Source organism: Hemitrygon akajei, unplaced genomic scaffold (assembly GCF_048418815.1).
Source record: "Hemitrygon akajei unplaced genomic scaffold, sHemAka1.3 Scf000048, whole genome shotgun sequence".
NCBI classification, from domain to species: domain Eukaryota; kingdom Metazoa; phylum Chordata; class Chondrichthyes; order Myliobatiformes; family Dasyatidae; genus Hemitrygon; species Hemitrygon akajei.
This window is the reverse complement of record NW_027331934.1, coordinates 1202684-1224014: the sequence shown is the minus strand read 5'-3', so window position 1 is coordinate 1224014 and position 21331 is coordinate 1202684. Positions and strand designations below refer to the sequence as shown.

Here is a 21331-nt window from a genome sequence, read left to right as displayed (position 1 = left end):
ACAGAGACAGAAAAACTTGCGTGCTGTGTTTGAGATTCCTGGAGATAAATTCCTTCTCGTTTTAACCTGTGAAACTTTTTACAAAGTCCATCAATGGCTGTAGGAAAACATTTCAGTTGAGATTATTGGAGTCGCCAAGTTTTGATCTGGCTGTTCCTCACTGTTACAATGAGGTTGAACCCAAGTTGGACAGAGAAATCATCTCCTGACTGGGCAGAGAGCTGGTATCTGGAATGACCATCAATTCCCTGATGCTCGTCCTGTTTCTATAAGAATGGGGCATTTCTGCCATCTGCAATTTGTACCCTGGCTCAGTTTGACTCTCTGCATTGGTATTATTCCCTCTTCCTTCTGAGCAGCATGGGTGCCTGGCCCCACAGTAACTGAAACACTCTCATGCAAATTGTCTTTCTTGACGTGCATCTGGGATTTTCTGTCACGTATTATTAACTTAAAGTTCCACAATTTTAACGCCATATAAAAAATCCCTGCTGAGGTGAATGGTTGGTCTGTACAGCTGTTAAAAGGACATAGAGTGAATATTAGCGTTACTTCAGGTTCTTGTGGAAAATTACAATACAGAAACAGGCCATTTGGGACATTTGGTTTGTGCTGAACTAATTAAACTGACCACTCCCACATCCCTACCATCCAGGTACCAACACGAACCTCTTAAATGTTGAAATTCAGCTCGCATGCACCACTTGTGCTGGCTGCTCATTCCACACCCGGGTGACTGTCTGTGTGAAGAAGATTCCCCTCATGTTCACCTTAACATTTCACCTTTCACCCTTAACCCATGGCCTCTGGTTGTAGTCCCACCCAATCTCTGTGGTAAAAGCCAGCTAAAGGGAGTAGGGGGCGACCGTGGCTGACAAGGGAAGTCAAGGACAGTATAAAAATAAAAGAGAAGATGTATAACATAGCAAAGATGCGAGGGAAGGCAGAGGATTGGGAAACCTTTAAAGAGCAACAGAAGATATCTAAAAAGGCAATACGGGGAGAAAATACTAAATTCTAAATTCTCCTACTAAATTCCTGTGTATAGAGGGGCGGAACTATTTGACGATGCAGCGTGTTTACACTTGTTCGCAGCTTGTGTTTACATAGATCACAGTTTGTTTTATTTAAGCAAGGACAGTCACAAACACAGTCAGCCAGAGAGAAAGACAGAAGATGAAAAGTTCGAAACAAAGGTTCCTAGAGGCCAAAGGCCACTGTTTGGACTCTCCTGTGCCCACAAGGTGGGTTGACTATTGATCCAGCGTATACCGAATGTGTGATTGTCACTTTGTTTGATCCATTGGAGTGGATCTGTTGGTTTGGGAGTATCCTGTGAGGACCACTTGTGCTAACCCTTGCCTGGGTGTGGTTATTCACTTGAAGAGGTACCCCTGTGACCAATCACTGTTGGTGATAATTCGTATAATCCATCTGGGGATTTGTTGGAGTATCCCGTGGCTACCACTTTTGTTAACCCTTAACTGGATTCGGGTGTGTTATGTGGTAAACACTTGTGAGAAGGGATATTCTGTGGAAATCACTGTCGGTAATACTTTGTGTGTTGGGTCTGGATTGGGAGTACCCTGCGGAATCTACCTGTGTGTTAACCCTTGCTTGGGAGGTAGTTCCTTCTAAAGACAGTACTCCTGTGATAAGCTACTTTTGGAGATAATTCGTATGTGGATTTAGAACAACGACGGATAAGACCTACAGCGACTGTTATCTTGTTTTACCATTGTGGAATTTGTGGAATTCAACGTAATTGCCTTCTCTTGACATTCACCTTGGATTACAAATATCTCTCTCTCGTCATTGATCCCGTGGATGAACTGAATTTCATACTTTACCGTCTCAAGACTTTAAGCTTGGTATTCCCTGCGCTCAGTGGTTTGGGAGTTATATTTACACATATGTGTCCTCATAACACTTTTAGCTTTTGATTATTTTGCTTAATTTGTTATATTATAAGTAGATACGAATAAAGACAATGGTTTTCACATCAAAAGCACACTCCAGGTGTGGTCTATTGCTGCTGATTCATTTAAACCGTTACGGGAATGTAACAGAGGTCTTCGTGTTTATGTCATTCTGGGGGCCCCCATGTTAACACCTTTCTCTCTCTCGGTCACACCTTGCCAAACAGGTAGAACTTGGGGCCTGCTGGGTAAAACTATGATTCCAATGTCTGTAATCCTGCTCAACCAGAATGAGGAACTCTCAGCCTGGGCTTCCTCAAATAACACCTGGGGAAGAGAGTGAGGAACTGTGGTTCAGTCAGAGATGACTGTGGTTGTCGGTGTTTTGAGGGATGGTATCGCAGGCCCCCACCAAACTGAACTTCCTATACTGGGAAACATGCATCCTGGCCAGAACTGCAGTTGCCCAGCAGCCGAGAGGAATAACTGAGACTGAGCGATTTTGGATGATCGCTTTTCTCTCCTATGGAGTAGCCAGGAATTCATGAGAGATAATCAATTTGGATACAGCACTTGAGGAGCTGGCCACAATACTGCAGGGGCCCTGACAGAAACACAGGCCCAAGTAACAGAAATATCCACTGAAATGATTGCAATCCGGCAAACAGTCGTACGGAATTGTACGGCTTTAGATTTTATCCCAGCTGAGAAAGAGGGAACCGGTGCTATTACTGACCCAGAATGCTGCACCTATATCCCTGATGAGTCTACTAACGTTACATCCCTCTCCAAGCACACTGCCAAGGAGACTGACATCAAGAGAGTAGGGCAGGATTTACACGGGTTCACCGAAGGGTCGAAATGGTGATCTTCGAAGACCTGTCGGTAATATGTGGGGCATGATATTGCATTATGTCCAAATGGTTGTACATATCATTGTTATAATTACGGACGTATGCCGTTTTTACCCTCTGAGAAGTTAATGCTGTACTTGGTTGCTTTCTCTGTAAAAGGTTACTGATTTGTTCATAATGTAATGATCTAAAGGAGGGAATGATAAAGTATGTACAAGGGTTAACACTTCGTTAAACAATAGCAGCCTATTTTTCTGAAAGAAACTTCTGATGATCAACCAATGTGCTAAGACGTGCTGACCTATATTTCTTCTTCAGGGTAGCTAGCTAGGGTTTCAGGATGATTATCTCCTTGTGCACTCATGTGTACTGATAGGACTGCTTCAGTCTGTTCTGCGTGTGTAAGCCATTATGACTATTTTGTAATTTGTCTTTAGGGTCTGTCATGTAGTAAATATTTTTGGCTCCAGCCTGTCTTGTGTGGGGAGTATCTGGACAGATATATCTGTGGTGTAAGGGGAATTGGTGAACTAGTTGGGAGCATTCACAGACTGTTCCTGTCTGAGTGACTAACTGAGTAAGTCCCGCTCGGAGTGGATAGTTCAAAGGTTAATTTATTATCAAAGCAGGTATTCATAAATAACGCTGAGTTTTCTTCTTCTCCAGAGAACCACAAAACAAAGAAAACATGAAAGTCGTTCACAGAGAAAAAAAATGAAACTCCCTCCCTAACCCCGCATCAAAAAGGACGGCATCCCGATCATCTACCACCAAAACCCACCCGTCCCGCATAAAAGGGAAGAAAAATATCGACACCCGTTAAAAAATACCCCTACCTGCGCAACAACTGCGGAGGAGCCGATGTCACCAGTGTAGAGGCGGCCACATCAGGCCCAGCGGACACAACAGGCGAACCCAGAAGATTGACAGGTGAGGTGTCGCCTCACCTGGAAAGATGTTCGGACAACGGAGAGAGTTCGTTCCGGCCCTTTCACTGTGACACCCCGAACTCCACATCAAATCCGTCCAAACGAATCTGGGCGAACTTTAATGACCAATAAATCTAGACGATCAGCTGTCTGAATGATTCCCTGACTCTGAGAGGAAGGGGTATCTATGGTCCACACTGTCAGGGTGTTGAGTTTACCAGGAGACAAAGACTGCAGGGACGAGAGGTTTTCTGTTGACTAATACACTGTGTGTGGACCCCGCTGGCAATTCTGGTGTTGTGACCCGAATCGAGACAAACACCACGCTGCCCACTCCACCAACAACACGGCACTACCGGACACATAACAGGGGACTTTACATCCCAGAACACTGGATTCAGTGATGAAACCCGTGATTAATGTTGTTATCCCACTGAAAAGTCCATTAACCCTAACTCTAAACCTGCAATATGGTGTAAAACCCCGCTCCCCATACTAACACGGGTTACACAGACCAAAGAACAAACTGCCGGAGGAACTCAGTGGGTCGGGCAGCATCTGCGGAGGGAAATAGACGGTCAACATTTCAGGCCGAGACCCTCCCTCTGAACTGAGTGTGGACGGGAAATAGTCAGAGAACAGGTGAGGGGCGGGGATGGGGCAAGAGCTGGGGAGTGAGAGGTGGATCCAGGTGAGGGGGAGGTGGGAAGTTGGAAATAGTGACGGGGTGGGAGGTGAGTGGTTGGGGCAACACGGGGCCGCAGAAGATGGAAATTAATTACATAGGGGATTAACAAAGAGCTTAGCGAGCATTTGTTACAGAAAGTGCAATGAAGATTCACCTGACTGCTCCCTGGAGTGGTGGGGTCATTATATGAAGAAAGATCAAATGTGATAACCCTTTCATTTAGAGAATCGAGGACTGAGATGTGAACACATTGAAATGGACAACATCATTACCGGTTGAACCAGCGATCCCAGTCTCTGAAAAAGGGGGTGGACTGTCCCGGACTGTGATGAGGGGAAAAGTCTCCATTCCGAGGGTGATGAATATCTGTAAATCCCCTCCATAGAGGGCGTTGAAGACTCGGTGATCATACTGATGTAGCAAAGAGGCCGGCAGGTGTGTGGAGACCGAAGGTATCGAGGAAACGTTGCTGAGATGGGAGAGCAGCCGCCATCTTGTTGATGGTTAGAGGGGCCGAATAGCCACCTCCTGCTGTTTCTCACTTGATGTTTCAGTGTTCTTGTCCACTGAAGCCGGAGGAATGTGATTAGAAATTAGTGTTTATAAACACAGAACTGATTTAAATGAAACGTGAACACCTCCTGTTTGGGCTTGAATTATGTTTCGGACCGGGATGGGAATCGAGCCCGTGACTCTGTGACCTGGGGGTGGAGGGAAATGGATCGGGGTAGATATGGTGTGGAAGAGCAGACATGTATCTGGTGTAAATATGGAATAATGTGGGGAATGCGCGGGTGGTTCGGGCAGCGTGTGATGGGAGAGGAGCAGAGTCACCGGTTCAGGTGGGAGACCCTCCACCCGTGACCTGATCCCGTTTCCTGTTCACGTTTTTCTGCAGGTCTGCAGCATCTGCGGGTCACTGCTCTACGTGTACGTGTAGCTTCATCTTTCCCCGTTCAGACAAGGCAGTGAGATCCGGATCTGCCACGTCCTCTCATTGTGGGTGGACAATGTTTTTTTTTCCTGTAATATTTTCTGCATGTTTCATTCCACTGTTTCGACGTGCTGAAGTGCTGCCAACGTTTCTGGGTGTCTGACCCGTTTATGTGAGAATTTAGCCATTTGTATTTATTTGAGCTTCTCATAAAAGTGTAAAGTTTAATTCAGCTTCACTTCAGAATTTCCGAAGCAACAACCCAGTCAGTCAAATAGTTCCACACAATTAAAATAGTTTATTACATTTACACAATTAAAATAGCTTATTACATTATTATTTTTTATATTTTTGTACTATATACCTATACTTATTTTAAATCACAAATGTTAAAATCTACTGTTATGAATTAGGTTCTACTGCAGCCGCAGGGACAACGAATTTCATGTCATATGCCGGTGCTATTAAACCTGATTCTGATATTGATATGGGAGACCCACCACCGGTCACCTGATCCCAGTTACCGCAGATCGTAATGTGAGATTGAAGCATTTTCCATATATTTGCTTTCCACAGAAATGACAACAGTTCAGTTTCCTTCTGAGGTTCCAGAGCAGAAGCTCAGTCTGTCTAATATTTCCACACAGTTAAAATGGGGAATTTGTTTATTATCATCACGTACTGAGCTACAGTGAAAATCTTGCCTGATGTACCATCCACACAGATCGATACATTACGACGGTACATTGAGCTGATATATAACAAAAAAATAACTGTAACTAAGCATTATGGCCGCAGAGAAAATGCAGTGCAGATAGACATATGGTGCAGGGTCACGTCGAGTTACATTGTGAGTTCGAGTCCATTTTATCATTCATTTGGCTTATAACTGCAGACAGGAAGCCGTCCTTCAGCCTGGCGTTACGCACCTTACGGCTTTTGTATCTTTCCGCCAATGTGGGAGCGGATTTGCAGCAAGAATGTCCAGGTTATGAGCTTCTTTGAGTACATGGCCTGCTTTTCCGGGGAAGGGGAAGTGCAGGGAGAGTCCATGGAGTGGAGACTTGTTTCTCTGATGTCCTCTGCTCTCCAAAGTTCTCTGCAGTTCCTTGCAGTCATGGGCAGAGCAGTAGCCATACAAAGGCGTGAAGTATCGACAAGGAGCTCAGAGACCTCGGCCTTCACCCTGCCTTGTGTAGCTGGCTCCTGGACTTCCTGTCATATCGCAGGCAGGTGGTAACAGTGGGCTCCATCTCCTCTGTCTCTCTGACCCTCAGGACACATAACCCACAGGGCCCTCTCTTTGCCCCTCTCCTTTACTTTCTGTGCACCCATGACTTGTGTTGCCACCCACAGCTCCAATCTGCTAATTAAATTTGCTGACAATACTACATTGATTGGCCTAATCTCAAATAATAACTTTCAACCAATCAATTGCCTCCTGAGAAGAATCGGTCCAAACAAACTTTTCACCCTTCTTCAGGAGATTAGTCGGAGGAAGGGCAACACCAGCAAAGTTCTTACAGAACTTACGATAATATCCATCCATTCCCAGAAACCTTCTAAGAGCCTTCTTAGCAGTCAGAATAGGAACTTAAGAAATTGTCTGGACTTTTGCCCGAACAGGAGCCAATTTGCCTTGACCTACAACATAGCCAAGACAGGTCACGGTGGCATGGCCAAATTCACTCTTAGCCAAGTTGGTCTGTCAAACAGCTTTTCTACTGCACAGAAATGCTCTTCCCAAGTGTCACTCCCTGTGACTAAGTCATCAACATAGGCATCTGTGTGTTCTAACACTCGAATTACAGAATCATTCATTCTCTGGAATGTTCCTGGAGCAACCCAGATGGTGTCACAAACTCAGAAATTTCTCTATGTCTGCCCGTCAATGGAACACACCAATACCCTGTCAACCGATCAATCTTTGTAAGAAATTTTGCTTCTCCAACCTTATTGATGCAATCATCCACCCTAGGGATAGGATAGGCATCTGTTTTTGTTACTGCATTTACCTTCCCATAATCAGTGCAAAATCTAACACTAGCATCAGGTTTGGGACAATAATGCAAGGTGAGCTCCAATCTGATGCTGAAGGACTAATAATACCATTCGTCAGCATATTTTCTATTTTTTGCTCAGCCAATTTACACTTTTCTACGCTCATGCAATATTGGTGTTGTTTAATCGGTTTGGCTTGACCAATATCTACATCATGTACTGCGACCGTGGTTTGCTTGGGAACATCGGGAAATAAATCTTTAAACTTCAGAATTAATTCCTTCAGCTGTTGTTGTTGCTTTAGCTGCAGATGAGCCAACCTGTTATCAATGTTTTCTAGAATAACCGAGTTCATTAGTCTAACTGGGACCATGTTTGGCTTGTGAAAATTCTCAGACGAGTCAATTGTTTCATTCTCAGGGTTGCCAGATTCATATGTTTTGACAACAACACTCACAGATGGTGCCTGCTTGTCAAAATAAGGCTTTATCATATTTATCTGTACCACCTGTGTTAGTTTACATCCATCGGGTGTTTTGATAACATAATTCACATTATTAATTTGAGAGACTATTTCATACGGTCCATTGAGTTTCGCATGAAGTGGATTTGTCAGCATTGGGGATAAGGTAATCACCTTATCCCCCACCTGGTATTTTCTTTCGCAAGACGACTTATCAAACGAACACTTCATTTTGTTTTGAGAAATCTTTAAGTTTTGTCTCGCTAGACTACAGGCCTGGAGTAGTTCATTGTTGAACTTCAAAACTTAGTCTAACAAGTTAACATGCACATCCCCATCAATCCACTGTTCCTTTAACAAGGTCAAAGCTCCCCTCACTCTATGACCAAATACAAATTCAAATGGACTAAAGCCCAGTGAATCCTGTACCAATGCTCGTACTGCGAAGAATAGCAAATATATTCCTTCATCCCAGTCTTTTCCATTTTCAATAAAGTATGTGTTTTTTTGGCATGTGCGTCCGTGCGTCCGATGATGTATTTTTCAAGCCTTTACAGAGCACAGAGTGAGAGAGAGAGAGACATTGTGGAACACATTATGTCTTAATCATTGTTTTGAGGGTAGAATGAAATCTTTCGAGAACCCATCGTAATACTGGATGGTACGCAGACAATTTAATTTGTTCAGCTCCCAGTTCATAAACTACCTGCTGGAATAATCCAGATGTAAAATTATTTCCTTGATCAGACAGGATTTCTTTACACAAACCAAATAAAGTAAAAAAACGTGGTAAGAGCCTTCGCCACAGATTTAGCTTTAATATTTCTGTGAGGTATTGCCTCTGGGAATCTGGATGCAGTACACACAATAGTTAGCAGATACTGATGGCCAGCTTTAGTCTTTGGCAATGGGCCAACACAATCCACTATAATTTTGGAAAAGGGTTCACCAAATGCAGGTATATATAGACTGCAGTGGGGCACTGTGGAGACCTGATTAGTTTTACCCACAACTTGACCAATGTGACAGGTTCTGCAAAAGGTCACACCATCTTTCCTCAGATTAGGCCAGTAGAATTATTTCATAATCCTGTTTACAGTTTTATTCACTTCAAAATGGCCACCTGAGGGCAAAATGTCGGCCAAAGTTAAAATTTCAGTCCTATAAACTTTAGGAACTTTAGGAAATAGTTTTGGTGAACTATTGCCGATTCCTCACTCGCTGGTATCGTAGGTGGCCTCCACTTCCTCATTAACACTCCATCCTTGGGATAACACCCAACTGGCACGTTCTTAATCTCATCATCTGAGAAAGCTGTTTCTTTTAAAACTTCAATCTAAGGGTCTTGGTTCTGTTCTGCTATAAACTCGTCTGCATCGGCAGACATTTTAGCCATACTTCGAGTTACTGTGCAGGAAGGATAAATGTTAAAATCCATCTGTGGGTCATCAGTGGCTGGCTTAGTTGTCAACTGCACTGCAGGAACAACTTTACCATCTGCCAGGTCATTCCCTAACAGCAAAGTAACATCTCCAACCGGTAAACTGAAGCATAATCCAATCTCAACAGGTCCCGAAACCAACCCGGACAGTAAAGTTACCTTGTGCAATGGCACGGAAACCATGTCACCCCCAATGCCTTTAATAAGATTTACCTCACCAGTGTTAGACTCATCAGCAAACTTTAGAATGCTGTCTGATATAAGTGACTGAGAAGCTCCAGTAACTCAAAGAATTTTCACTGGTACCGGGGTTGACCCTTCCTTTACTAATACAAACACATCTGACATAAAATGATCGAGTCCCTTCTTAACTCGGTCAGACCTCTCAGACCTTAACTGAGCCTGAAACAGAATGTTCAGAACCCTGTGGGTTGATAGGTGCTTCAACATACTGACACAGACATTTGGGACTGCCTCCTTTTCCTTTTTCTTCTTCAGGATGGAACAATTAGCAATCATATGATTAGCTTTCTTACAATAGTAACAAGCAAGACCAGAATATTTCTCCTTCAACTGCTTCCCTTCATCCTTACTCTTGTCACTAGTCCCAGCTTTAATTTCTGGTTTACCCTGGTTATCCTTGCTACTATTTTGGAAGCTCTTATTTGGGATAAACTTAAACTTAAGAGTTAAAACAAACTCCTCTGGTAATCTAGCAGACTCCTGCAAAGTGGCAGCATCCTTTTCATCTAAATACGTCTTTAGTTCATCAGGGACACACCTTTTGAATACTTCAATTAAAAACAACACTTTCAAGCTGTTAAAATTATCATTTATATTTTTACATGTGCACCAGCGGGTAAAACACACAAACTTCTCAAAAACAAATTCCATATAAGTCTGGTTCACAGATTTCCTCAAATTTCTAAACTTTTGCCTGTATGATTCTGAGACCAACTCGTAAGCATTGAGCACAGACGGTTTCACTATGTCATAATTAGCTGCTTCATCAACTGTTAAAGCAGAATAGGCTTACTGAGACTTCCCCTTAATTACACCTTGTAAGAGAATAGGCTAACCCTCCTTTGGCCACTTTAAATTCTGAGCAACCATCTCAAAATGCTGGAAGTATTTATCAACCTCTGCCTCGTAAAATGGAGGTACCAATTTAACTTCCCGACTGGCGTCAAACTTATCACCAGAGTCCAACGCTAGATCCCTTTGCAGCAATCTATCTTTTCCAGCTCGAACAGCCTCTGTCTTTCTGCTCCCTCCCTCTGATTTTCTGCCTCTCTAGCCTCAAACTGTATCTGCCTTCCCGCAGTCTCCATCTTTAATTTTTCTCACTTGTACTGGAGCTCAAGCTCACTAGGTTTACTTTCAGGAAACACCTCCAACTCCTCCACTTTAAACACACCCTGAGATACATAATGTCCAGCTATTATCCTCTGCATCTGTGCCCCCCTCATTGTCAATTTCACCTTAGCAAGTTTTAACCTTCTAGCAATACTCAACAACTCAATCCTTCTGGCATCCTCTAATGCCTCAGAGGCTGGCGCTTCCAAACAATAATCGGCATCCATTGCTGCAAATTTTCCACACACAGATAAATCAGAAGGGATTTCCCAATTGAAATCGATAATTAATGAATACAAAAATCTGTTCATATCCCAGACGCAGGCCCCAATTTGGTTATGAACCGTAAAGCATTAGAAATAAATCAGCAGCAATTGGAGTCTGTTTTTGATGTTAAAACAGTCCTTATTAGAATATACTTATAATATAGCAACTTAAGCAAGATAAACAAAAGTTAACAGTGTTATGTGTATATATGTGATTAAATAAAACTCACAAACTATTGAGCTCAGGGGAAACAATTCTTGGAGTCTTGAGACGGCAAAGTATGAAACTTCAGTTCAACCACAGAATAGGTGATGAGAGAGAGATATTTGTAATCCAGGGTAAATGTTGAGAGAAGGCAATTATGTCGTATTCCACAGGTTCCATGGTGGTAAAACGAGAGAGCAGTTGCTGTAGATTTTATCTGCCGTCATTCCAAATCCACATATGAATTATCACCAAAAGTGACTTGTCACAAGGGGTATTGTCTTCAAGTTAATTACCACACCACACCCAGGCAAGGGTTAACACATCAGTGGTCTTCACAGTATACCCCAAATCAGATCCACACCTATGGATCAAACAAGGTGACAACCACACAATCGATGTACAGTGAATCGATAATTAATTCACCGTTCTGGGCATAGGAAAGTTCTAAACTGTGACCCTTGGCCATTACTTACCTTGTTTCGATCCTTCCATTTTTCCTCCTTCACCTCCATCTGACTATGGCACATCTGTGTCCTTGGTTAAAACTAAACAAGCTGCCAGTCAGACTGATTCACCTTCTTAATCTATCTCTCTCTTAAAATGACAGTCCACAGCAAATGAAACCCAGGATTCATAACAACGGCCACTCCCTAGTGTGAACTGACTGTTGTGCCAGTTGTTGGGATGACTGAGTGAATCCTTTCCCACATTCTTAGCAGCTGAACGGCTTCTCCTCAGTGTGAACTCACGGATGTACCTTCAGTGTAGATGAGCAAGTGAATCCCTTCTCACAGACTGAGCAGGTGATCAGCTTCTCCTCAGTGTGAACTCGCTGATGTCTCTGTAGGTTGGATAAATGAGAGAAACCCTTCCCACATTCTGAGCAGGTGAACGGCTTCTCCCCAGTGTGAACTCGCTGATGACTCTGCAGGTTGGATGACTGAGTGAATCCCTTCCCACAGACTGAGCAGGTGAATGGCCGCTCCCCAGTGTGAACTCGTTGGTGAGCCATTAGGTCAAATGACCGAGTGAATCCCTTCCCACATTCTGAGCAGGTGAACGGCTTCTCCCCAGTGTGAACTCGCTGATGACTCTGTAGGTTGAAGGACTGAGTGAATCCCTTCCCACAGTCTGAACAGGTGAACGGCCTCTCCCCAGTATGAATTCGCTGATGTACCAGTAGGCGGGATGACTTAGTGAATCCCTTCCCACAGACTGAGCAGGTGAATGGCCTCTCCCCAGTGAGAACTCGTTGGTGACGCTGTAGGGTGGATGAATCAGTGAATCTCATACCGGAGACTGAGCAGATGAACGGCTTCTCCCCAGTGTGAACATGCGGATGTGTCAGTAGCTTAGATGACAAAGTGAATCCCTTCCCACAGTTCAAGCAGGTGAATGGCCGCTCCCCAGAGTGAACTTGTTGGTGAGCCATTAGGTCAAATGACCGAGTGAATCCCTTCCCACATTCTGAGCAGGTGAGTGACTTCTCTCCAGTGTGAACTCGCTGGTGACGCTGTAGGTCAGATGACTGAGTAAATCTCTTCTCACAGACTGAGCAGGTGAATGGCTTCTCCCCAGTGTGAAATCGCTGATGAGTCTGCAGGGTAGAAGCGTGAGTGAATCTCTTCCCACATTCTGAGCAGGTAAACAGCTTCTCCCCAGTGTGAACTCGCTCATGACTATGCAGGTTGGCTGACTGAGTGAATCCCTTCCCACAGACTGAGCAGCTGAACGGCCTTTCCCCTGTATGAACTCGCTGATGTACCAGTCGGTGAGATGACCGAGTGAATCCCTTCCCACAGACTGAGCAAGTGAATGGCCTCTCTCCAGTGTGAACTCGCTGCTGAGCCATTAGGTCAGATGACCGAGTGAATCCTTCTCCACAAATTCAGCAAATGACCAACCTCTGCCCAATGTGATCTGACTGATATGTCCACAGGTGGGATGACTGACTGAATCCTTTCTCACACACAGAACAGGTGAATGTCCTTGACCAGTGTGAACTTGCTGATGAACCTTCAATTGTGATAACGAAGTGAATCCATTCCCACTGAGCAGGTGAACGGCCTTTCTCCTGTGTAAAATGATGGTCTTGCCAGTTGGTCAAATGACCGAGTGAATCCCTCCCCACAGTCTGAGCAGGAAGGATGGTCGATTGAATCCCTTACTCCACTTCTTATATATCGAGACACAGACAACAAAACAGGCGTGCCATTTTTGAGCTTCCTGGAGACAAATTCCTTCTAGTTTTTAACCTGTAAATAGATTTACAAAATCCATCAATGGGCTTAGGACAACATTTCAGATGAGATGACATGAGTTGCCAAGGGTTGATTTGGTATCACAATGTTACAGTGAGGTTCAACCCATGAACAGAGAGAAAGCAACTCCTGACTGGGCAGAGTGCTGGTATCTGGAATGACCATCTATTCCCTGATGCTCTTGCTGTCTCCGCAAGAATGGGGCATTACTGCCATTTCTAATTTGTGCCCTGGCTCAGTTTGACTATCCATTGGTATTATTCCCTGTTCCTGCTGAGCTGCATGGGTGCCTGGCTCCACAGTAACTGAAACAGTATCACGCAAATAGTCTTTCTTGACGTGCAGCTGGGGAATCGTTTCATGTATTATTAACTTAAGGTGCCACAGTTTTAATACCATATTTAAAAATTCCAGCTGAGATGTATGGTTGGTCCACACAGTTGTTATATGGACAGAGTCAATTTTTGTATTATTTCAGGTTCTTGTAGAAAATTACAACACAGAAACAGGCCCTTTGAACCATCTAGTTTGTGCTGAACTATTTAAACTGCCCACTCCCATACCCCTACCATCCAGGTACACACACAAACCTCTTAAATGTTGAAATTGAGCTCGCATGCACGACTTGTGCTGGCTGCACATTCCACACCCGGATGACTGTCTGTTGTGATGAAGTTTCCCTTCATGTTCCCCTTAACATTTCACCGTTCACCCTTAACCCATGGCCTCTAGTTGTAGTCCCAACCAATCTCAGTGGAGAAAGCCAGCTTGCATTTACACTATCTATTCCCCTCTATCACAATCAAATCTCCCCGCAATCTTCTACATTCCAAGTAATAAAGTCCTGATTTGTTCAATCTTTCCTTCTAACCCAAGTCCTCCAGACCTGGCAACATCCTTGCGAATTTTCTCTGAACTCTCTGAACCTCTTTTACATCTTTCCTGTAGGTTGGTGACCAAAACTGCACAGAATTCTCCAAATTAGGCCTCACCAATGTCTTCTACAAGTCAACATAACATCCATCTATTGTTGTCAGTATTTGGTTCATGAAGACCAATGGGCTAAAATCTTATTTTTTTCCATCTCTATCTAACTGTGATACCACTTTCAGTGAATTAAGGACTTGTATTCCCAGGTCCCTTTCTTCTACAACACTCCTCCGTGCCCAACCAGTCACTGTGAAAGACCTCCCTTGGTAGGTCAGACCAAAGTGCAACAACTCACACTTGTCTGCATTAAATTCCATTTTCCATTTCTCAAACCATTTTTCCCGTTGGCCCAGATCGCACTGCAAGCCATGATAGTCTTCCTCACTGTCCACTACACCACCAGTCTTCTTGTCTTCTACAAACTTGCTGACCCAGTTAACCACAGTATCATCCAGATTACTGATATAGATGACAAACAACAACAGATCCAGCACTGATCCTTATGGCACACCAGCAGTCACTGGCCTCTGGTTAGAGAGGCAACCATCTGCTACCACACTCTGGCTTCTCTCAAAGCTGGTGTCTCATCCAATTTACTGTCTAATCTTGAATGCACAGTGACTGAACCTTCTTGACCAGCCTCCCATATGAGACTTTGTCAAGTGCCTTGCTAAAGTCCATGTAGACAACATCCACTGCCTTGCCTTCATCCACTTCCCTGATAACTTCCTCGAGAGACTCTATAAGACTGGTTAGACATGACCAGTCCTCAGCTATCCAATACTTATATATCCAGTTCCTGCACATATGTTCCAATAACTTTCCCACATTGTTGTCAAGCTCACCAATGTACAATTTCCTAGTTTATTTTTAGATCCTTTCTTGAAACAGTGGAACAACATTGGTTGTCCTCCAATCCTCCAATAGCTCACCTGTCACTAAGGATGATTTGAATATCTGTGCTTGGGCCCCGATAATTTCTGCACTTGTCTTCCGCAGGGTCCTAGTGAACAACTTGTCAGGCCCTGGGGATCGATCCACACTAATTTGCCTCAAGACAGCAAACTCCTCCACCTCTGTAATCTGTACAGGGTCCATGAAGTTGATGCAGCTTTGCCTCACTTCTACAGTCTCTTTGTCCATCTCCTGTGTAAATCCGGATGCAGAAATAATCTCCCCAAATCTATGTTATCCCTTCATATGAATTACCATTCTGATCTTCCAGAGAATTAATTTTTTCCCTTGCAGCCTTTTTGCTTGTAACATATCTGCAGAATCTGTGGGGATTCTCCTTCACCTTTTCTGCTGGGGCAACCTCATGCCTTCTTTTATTTCTTTCATAAGTGTTCACTTGAATTTCCTGTATTTCATAAGTACCCCACTTGCTCCTATCTGCCTGTACCTGGTATGCACCTCCTTTTTATTGATCTGGGAGAGGAAAGCCAAAGGGGTGATAGATCTGCATGGTGGGAGGTGGGGGTAAGGAGGGTTAAACTAAAGTTGCAGGGGGAATGGGAGCCTGAATGGTAGTGGAGAGGTTGTGGAGACAGATGTTGTTCAGTCCTCAGACAAAGTCAGGAATGAAAAAGTTGAGCATGGTGCAGTGAATATGCTGAGCCCTGTATATTTCAATACAAGGAGCAGCGTTGGAAAGGTGGATGTGTTCAGGGCATGGATCAACACCTGGAATCAACACTAGGATCTGGCAACTGTGGACTGGGACAGGCTGCTTTATGGCAAAGGTGTGCTTGGTAAATGGGAGGCCTTCAAAGCAAAATTTTTAAAGTACAACCTGGGTATGCGCATGTCAGAATAAAAGGAAAAGATAGAAACTGTAGGGAAGCTTGGTTTTCAAGAGATATTGAGACCCTGAAGCACAAAATGGAGTTGCATAACAGGGATAGGCAGGCAGTTTCTTATGGATTATAAGAAATGCAAGAGAACACATAAGAAATAAATCAGGATGGCTAAAAGATGGCATGAGGTTGCTGTCACAGAAAAGGTGAAGGATAATCCTCAGGGATTCTAGAAATAGGATTACAAGGCACAAAGTTGGTCCTCTGGAAGACCGGAATGGCAATCCACGTGTGGAACGAAAGCAGATGGAGGCAATCTTAAATAATTTTTCATCTCTATTTACTCAGGAGATGGACAAAGATTCTATGGGAGTGTGGAAAAGAGGCATTAAAATCATGAACCCTGTACAGTTTAAAGAAGAGAAGTTACTTCACTGTTCAAAATAGAATGTAGAATTCGACAGCATATTCCAAGCCATTCAGACTAAAATGTTGTGCCAACCATGTAACCTACACTAGTAACTGCCCAGAATTTCCCCAGCATATCAGCCTCTATTTTTCTAAGCTCCATGTACCTATCTAAGAGGCTGTTAAAAGACCCCATTGTATCTGCCTGGACTACCGCAGCTGGCAGCGCATTCCACGCATTTCTGTGTAAAAAAAACTTACCCATGACATCCCTTCGGTATCTAGTTCCAAGCACCTTAAAACTATGCCCCCTCGTGTCAACCATTTCAACCCTGCGAAGAAACCTCTGGCCACCCACACGCTCAATACCCCTCATCATTTTATGCACCTAAAAAAGTCTCTAAATATAAACAAGGAAATTATCCATTGCACAATATACTTTCCACAATTCAATACATTTACACAGACAGGTGTGTAAAAATGGCCGAAAGAATATCAGGAACAAACAGGCCCAATTCACCAGAACCACAAACTGTTCCTGCTGCTACCATCCAGGAAACGGAACCACAGCAAAAGGACCAACAGGCTCCAGAACATCACCTTCCACCAGGCCATCAGACTGATTAATTCATGATGATACAATTGCATTTCGATGTTATATTGACTGTCCTATGTACAAACTATCTATATAAATTACACAATTAGATGGAGAAGTAACATAAAGATTTCTACTCCTCATGTTTATGAACTATGTATCTAATAAAGTCAATTCAATTCACCCTCTCCACTATCTGTTCTGTCATTCTGGCTCCCATTCCCCCTACAACTTATTTTAACCACATCACCCACTCCCCTGCTCACTACCACTAGCAAGCCTTACCACTAGGATATTCGTCCCCTCTTGTTCTGTTCCTCTAACTAACGAATCCCCTATCAGCCTTTTGACTTTCCTCTGCCAGGTAATTCCCCTCAACAGTTTCTAAAGTGGTCCACCTGTTGTTGTGGGGGATGGCCACAAGAGTACTCTGCAATGGCTATTTAACCTCATTCCCCTTCCTGACTCTCACCCAGTTTCCTGTGTCCTGCACCTTGGGTGTAACTCACCTCTCTTCATGTCATATCTATCACCCCCTCCAATGGCTGGATGATCTGGAATTCACCCATTTCAAGTTGCAGCTCACTGAAGTGCAGGGTTACAAGCTGCAGCTGGATGCACATCTTGTAGATGAGGGCATCAGGGACACTGGAGGTCTCCCCTCCTTCCCTCCAATATCCCCTATAATTTGTAATAATCTCCCCTCTAATTTGTAATAACCAGTGTGCAGATAAATTTTGTACTGCGCATTTTTTACCCAGTGACAAGATGTGCACAGTGAATTTTATATAGAGAGGTATTCATTTTCACAGCTAGCAAATCACTGTCAATAGGAACTTTGATCTCCTCTGGGTTTGATCGAGTTCATCTGCACTCTCACACAACCTATGTAGCAGGCCTGGAATGGGTAATGGAGGATTTTCTCACCAAAGCTTTTGCACATTGTCCATATGTGGTTTGCTTGCTAAACAAGACTTTAAAAAGTCAGATTTCCAAATATCATGCCACTTCTTCCCACTTGCAAATTCTCCAGTAACTTTTCCATCACCAAAATGCAAACAGGCATCCCCAGTTTCTGTATTCTACATAAATATTCCCCTGAACCCTCCCCCAATGACTGACGGTGGTGAACTCAGTGAATGCAATGCCAATGTATATGAAGGGAAGGGCCACCGGAGTCTGGCACATTTGTGATGTTAAACCTGCTTGTTGCACAGGACAAAGGTGTTTGATATCATTACGTACCCAGAGAAAATGGGACAAAACGTGTTCTCACCGGTAGAAAAGTCCAGAGCAAGAGGAGGTAGAACAAGCAACACACACAAAATGCTGGAGGAACTCAGCAGGCCGGGCAGCATCTATGGAAAAAGAGTACTAATGCTGAGTTCCTCCGGCATTTTGTGTGTTGCTTGGATTTCCAGCAGCTGCAGACTTTCTCTTGCTGCGGTTGGAGGCAGAACAAAGGTGATTTTCTCAACAGCTGATAGAAAGATTTTGTTCTCTTTTTCCGAGTTCCTAATCCTTGCATTCAGATTGCTAGAGCTCAGCTCTGTCTGTGAGATCTATCTGCTCCCATTCCCTGATTAGCCGGAAGCTCTCCGGGGCCCGTATACGGATCACGGGGCTCAGAGAGAGGAAAAAGACCTGCCTGTGCCGAGTTTGCGAGCCACAGTCTCCGGTTCTCACAGCAATCGTCACTCAATTAGAGTAGAAAAAGCCCTTACCTTCCCGCTCCTCCCGACATTTTGTATACTGCGCGCATGCGTAATTATCGGAGACGGCAGCAATCCTGACGCCTGCGCATTTGATTGGTGCTTCAAACGACTGCAAAGTTTTAACCGCGGGGCTTTATGGGTAATCATGGTGCCATTAAAGATTTCTGCAAGCATCAGTTCCATGTCCATATCTCAGGTCTTTTTTGTGTGTAGAAAACTCAGCAGCTTTCGTAACGCAGAAAGCGGCTCCCATAAACGATACACTCATTATCAACATGCCTTTCGTGTATCTAATGCCAAAGTACAATCCTCTTACAAATGCAGATGTGAAACAAACGCGATTCTGCAGTTGCTGGAAATACACACACACACACACTCACACTCACACTCACACTCACACTCACACTCACACTCACACTCACACTCACACTCACACACACACACACACACACCCTCACACACACACTCACACACACACACACACACACACACACACACACACACACACAATACTGGAGGAACTCTGCAGTTCAGGCAGCAACTAAGCAGAGGAGTACACAGTCGAGACATGCTGAAGGGGCTCGGCTTAAATGCTGCCCATTTATTCCTCTCCACATTTGCTGCCTGATCTGCTGATTACCTGCAATGTTTTGTAGAAATTAACCATTTTGTTTTTCAATTAACCAGTTTCCAAATGTTTCTCATCTTTCATTCATAGCCACATCCTGCTGATCTGGTTCCTCTTCCTCCTCCTGCTCGTAACCTCCAGACCCCATCTCTTTCCAGAACCCCAAAGCCCTGATTGGTGCTGGTAACTCTTTGGTTTCTGACTCTGCTCCACTGAAGATTCACTCACTAGTCTGCTGTCAGGCTTAAGAGGTGCATTGCAGCAACCCAGTTGTCTGAGGTACAGTCCTTTGAAATTGGTGAAAATGACACAAAGTTTGAAAAGAGCAGGGAGAAAGGTGTTTAACCACCTTAGTCCAGAGCCATGGGGAAGGTCAAATACTCACTGAGCTCATCGTGTTAATTAGCCTGGGGGAAATCATGCAGGAAATTCATGCAGGTGTATAAGATGATGAGAGGCATTGATCGTGGGAAAAGTCAGAGGCTTTTTTCCCCCCAGGGCTGAGATGGCTAACACGTGGGGGGCATAGTTAAGGTGCTTGGAAGTAGTTCAATGGAGGTGTCAGAGATATATTTTTTTATACAGATGGTGGTGGGTGTGTGGACTGCACTGCCAGCGACGGTGGTATAGACGGGTACAATTGAGTCTTTTAAGAGAATCTTAGAGAGGTACATGGAGCTTAGGAAAATAGAGGGTTCTGTCGTAGGGTAATTCTAGGCATTTTCTAGAGTTGGTTGCTGTGGGCCGAAGGGCCTGTAATTTGCTGCAGATTTCTCTCATTCTAAGAAATTCAAGGGAAATCTCTTCTCCCACGGAGTGGTGACAAGTTGCAACAGGGAGAGTGAGAGATAATTTTTAAAATACTGATATGGAACAGAAACCTGGGCAGAGAGCAGATAGACCGAGTGGCCTTTCTGGTGTACATTGTGAGTTTGGCAGTGACAGTAAGTACCTGCGACATGGGATTTGATACAGAATTGATTTATCTTTCACAGATCCACAATATTAAACGCCAGTGGGGCGCTGTCTTCTCCCGCATCTCTAACTCCACATTCAAGGATCGGTGGCATTCAAACGCTGGTAAAGGCAACACGTACAACACACTGGAGGAACTCAGCAGGTCGGGCAGCATCCATGAGAACGTTGTGTAGAGGGGGTTTCTTATTAGTATAAGAGGGTTTCTTCTTTGTGAGGGTTTATTTTTCTTTTTTTTGTGACTGCGTATGTTAATCAAATGGCTTCTTTGTTTTGTTAAAAGTAGGAATGCTTCTTTGTTGCAAGGGAGTGCTGGAAGCTTGTTTGAGTTAAATTTACTGATAACGGGAATTGTATTCATTTGTTAACCAATTGGAATTAATGTTATTCTCTCTTCTGGGTCTGTAAGCTATTGTTGGCGGGCTTTTGGGGAGATCGCCGCGAGGGAGTGACAGAGAGAGAGGACGCGATGCTGTAAACTGGGTGAGGAACAGACCCCGAGTGGGGGTCCGAGGCCAGGATGTTCGGCGAGGAGAGGAGACGAAGATAGATGTGCTTGGTTGATCACTTCGAGTGGTCCTGAGCTACGAGTCGAGGAGTTCGGAGGGGATCGAATGGTGGCCAGAAGACTTTGTTAATTGAGCTCCAACGGTTGTACACGAAGTGGTTTGGACTTTGATGTCTTGGCGCCTTTTCTTTATTTTCTTTTCCTTTATATATATTGTATCATTATTAATCACATAGTTCTAGTAATATCTATAAAGTGTTATCATTTAATCGCATATGGTGTGCTGTCTATTATTATTTATTAAACCCAGAGTTTCGAGCTGCTTGGGAGGACTTGTGTAATAGCCACGGGCCGGTACCGAATTCAAACGAGAGCCGGTGGTGGTACGGCCTGGGGCAAGTATCTGAGGGTGAGACCCTCTTAGTGGACGCTCCGAAATACCACGAGGGAGGGGAG

General features: G+C 44.0%; 1 protein-coding gene across 1 annotated transcript in view; it reads right to left on the bottom strand.

Annotated features, from left to right (window-relative positions):
• LOC140720884 (uncharacterized) overlaps nucleotides 1–12597 on the bottom strand; it is a 186017-nt gene extending 173420 nt beyond the window's left edge. The window contains 1 exon segment of the mRNA XM_073035732.1: nucleotides 11927–12597. Coding sequence (XP_072891833.1) covers nucleotides 11927–12491 — 565 coding nt within the window. The 5' untranslated portion in view covers nucleotides 12492–12597.
• Nucleotides 12598–21331: the final 8734 nt, after the last annotated feature.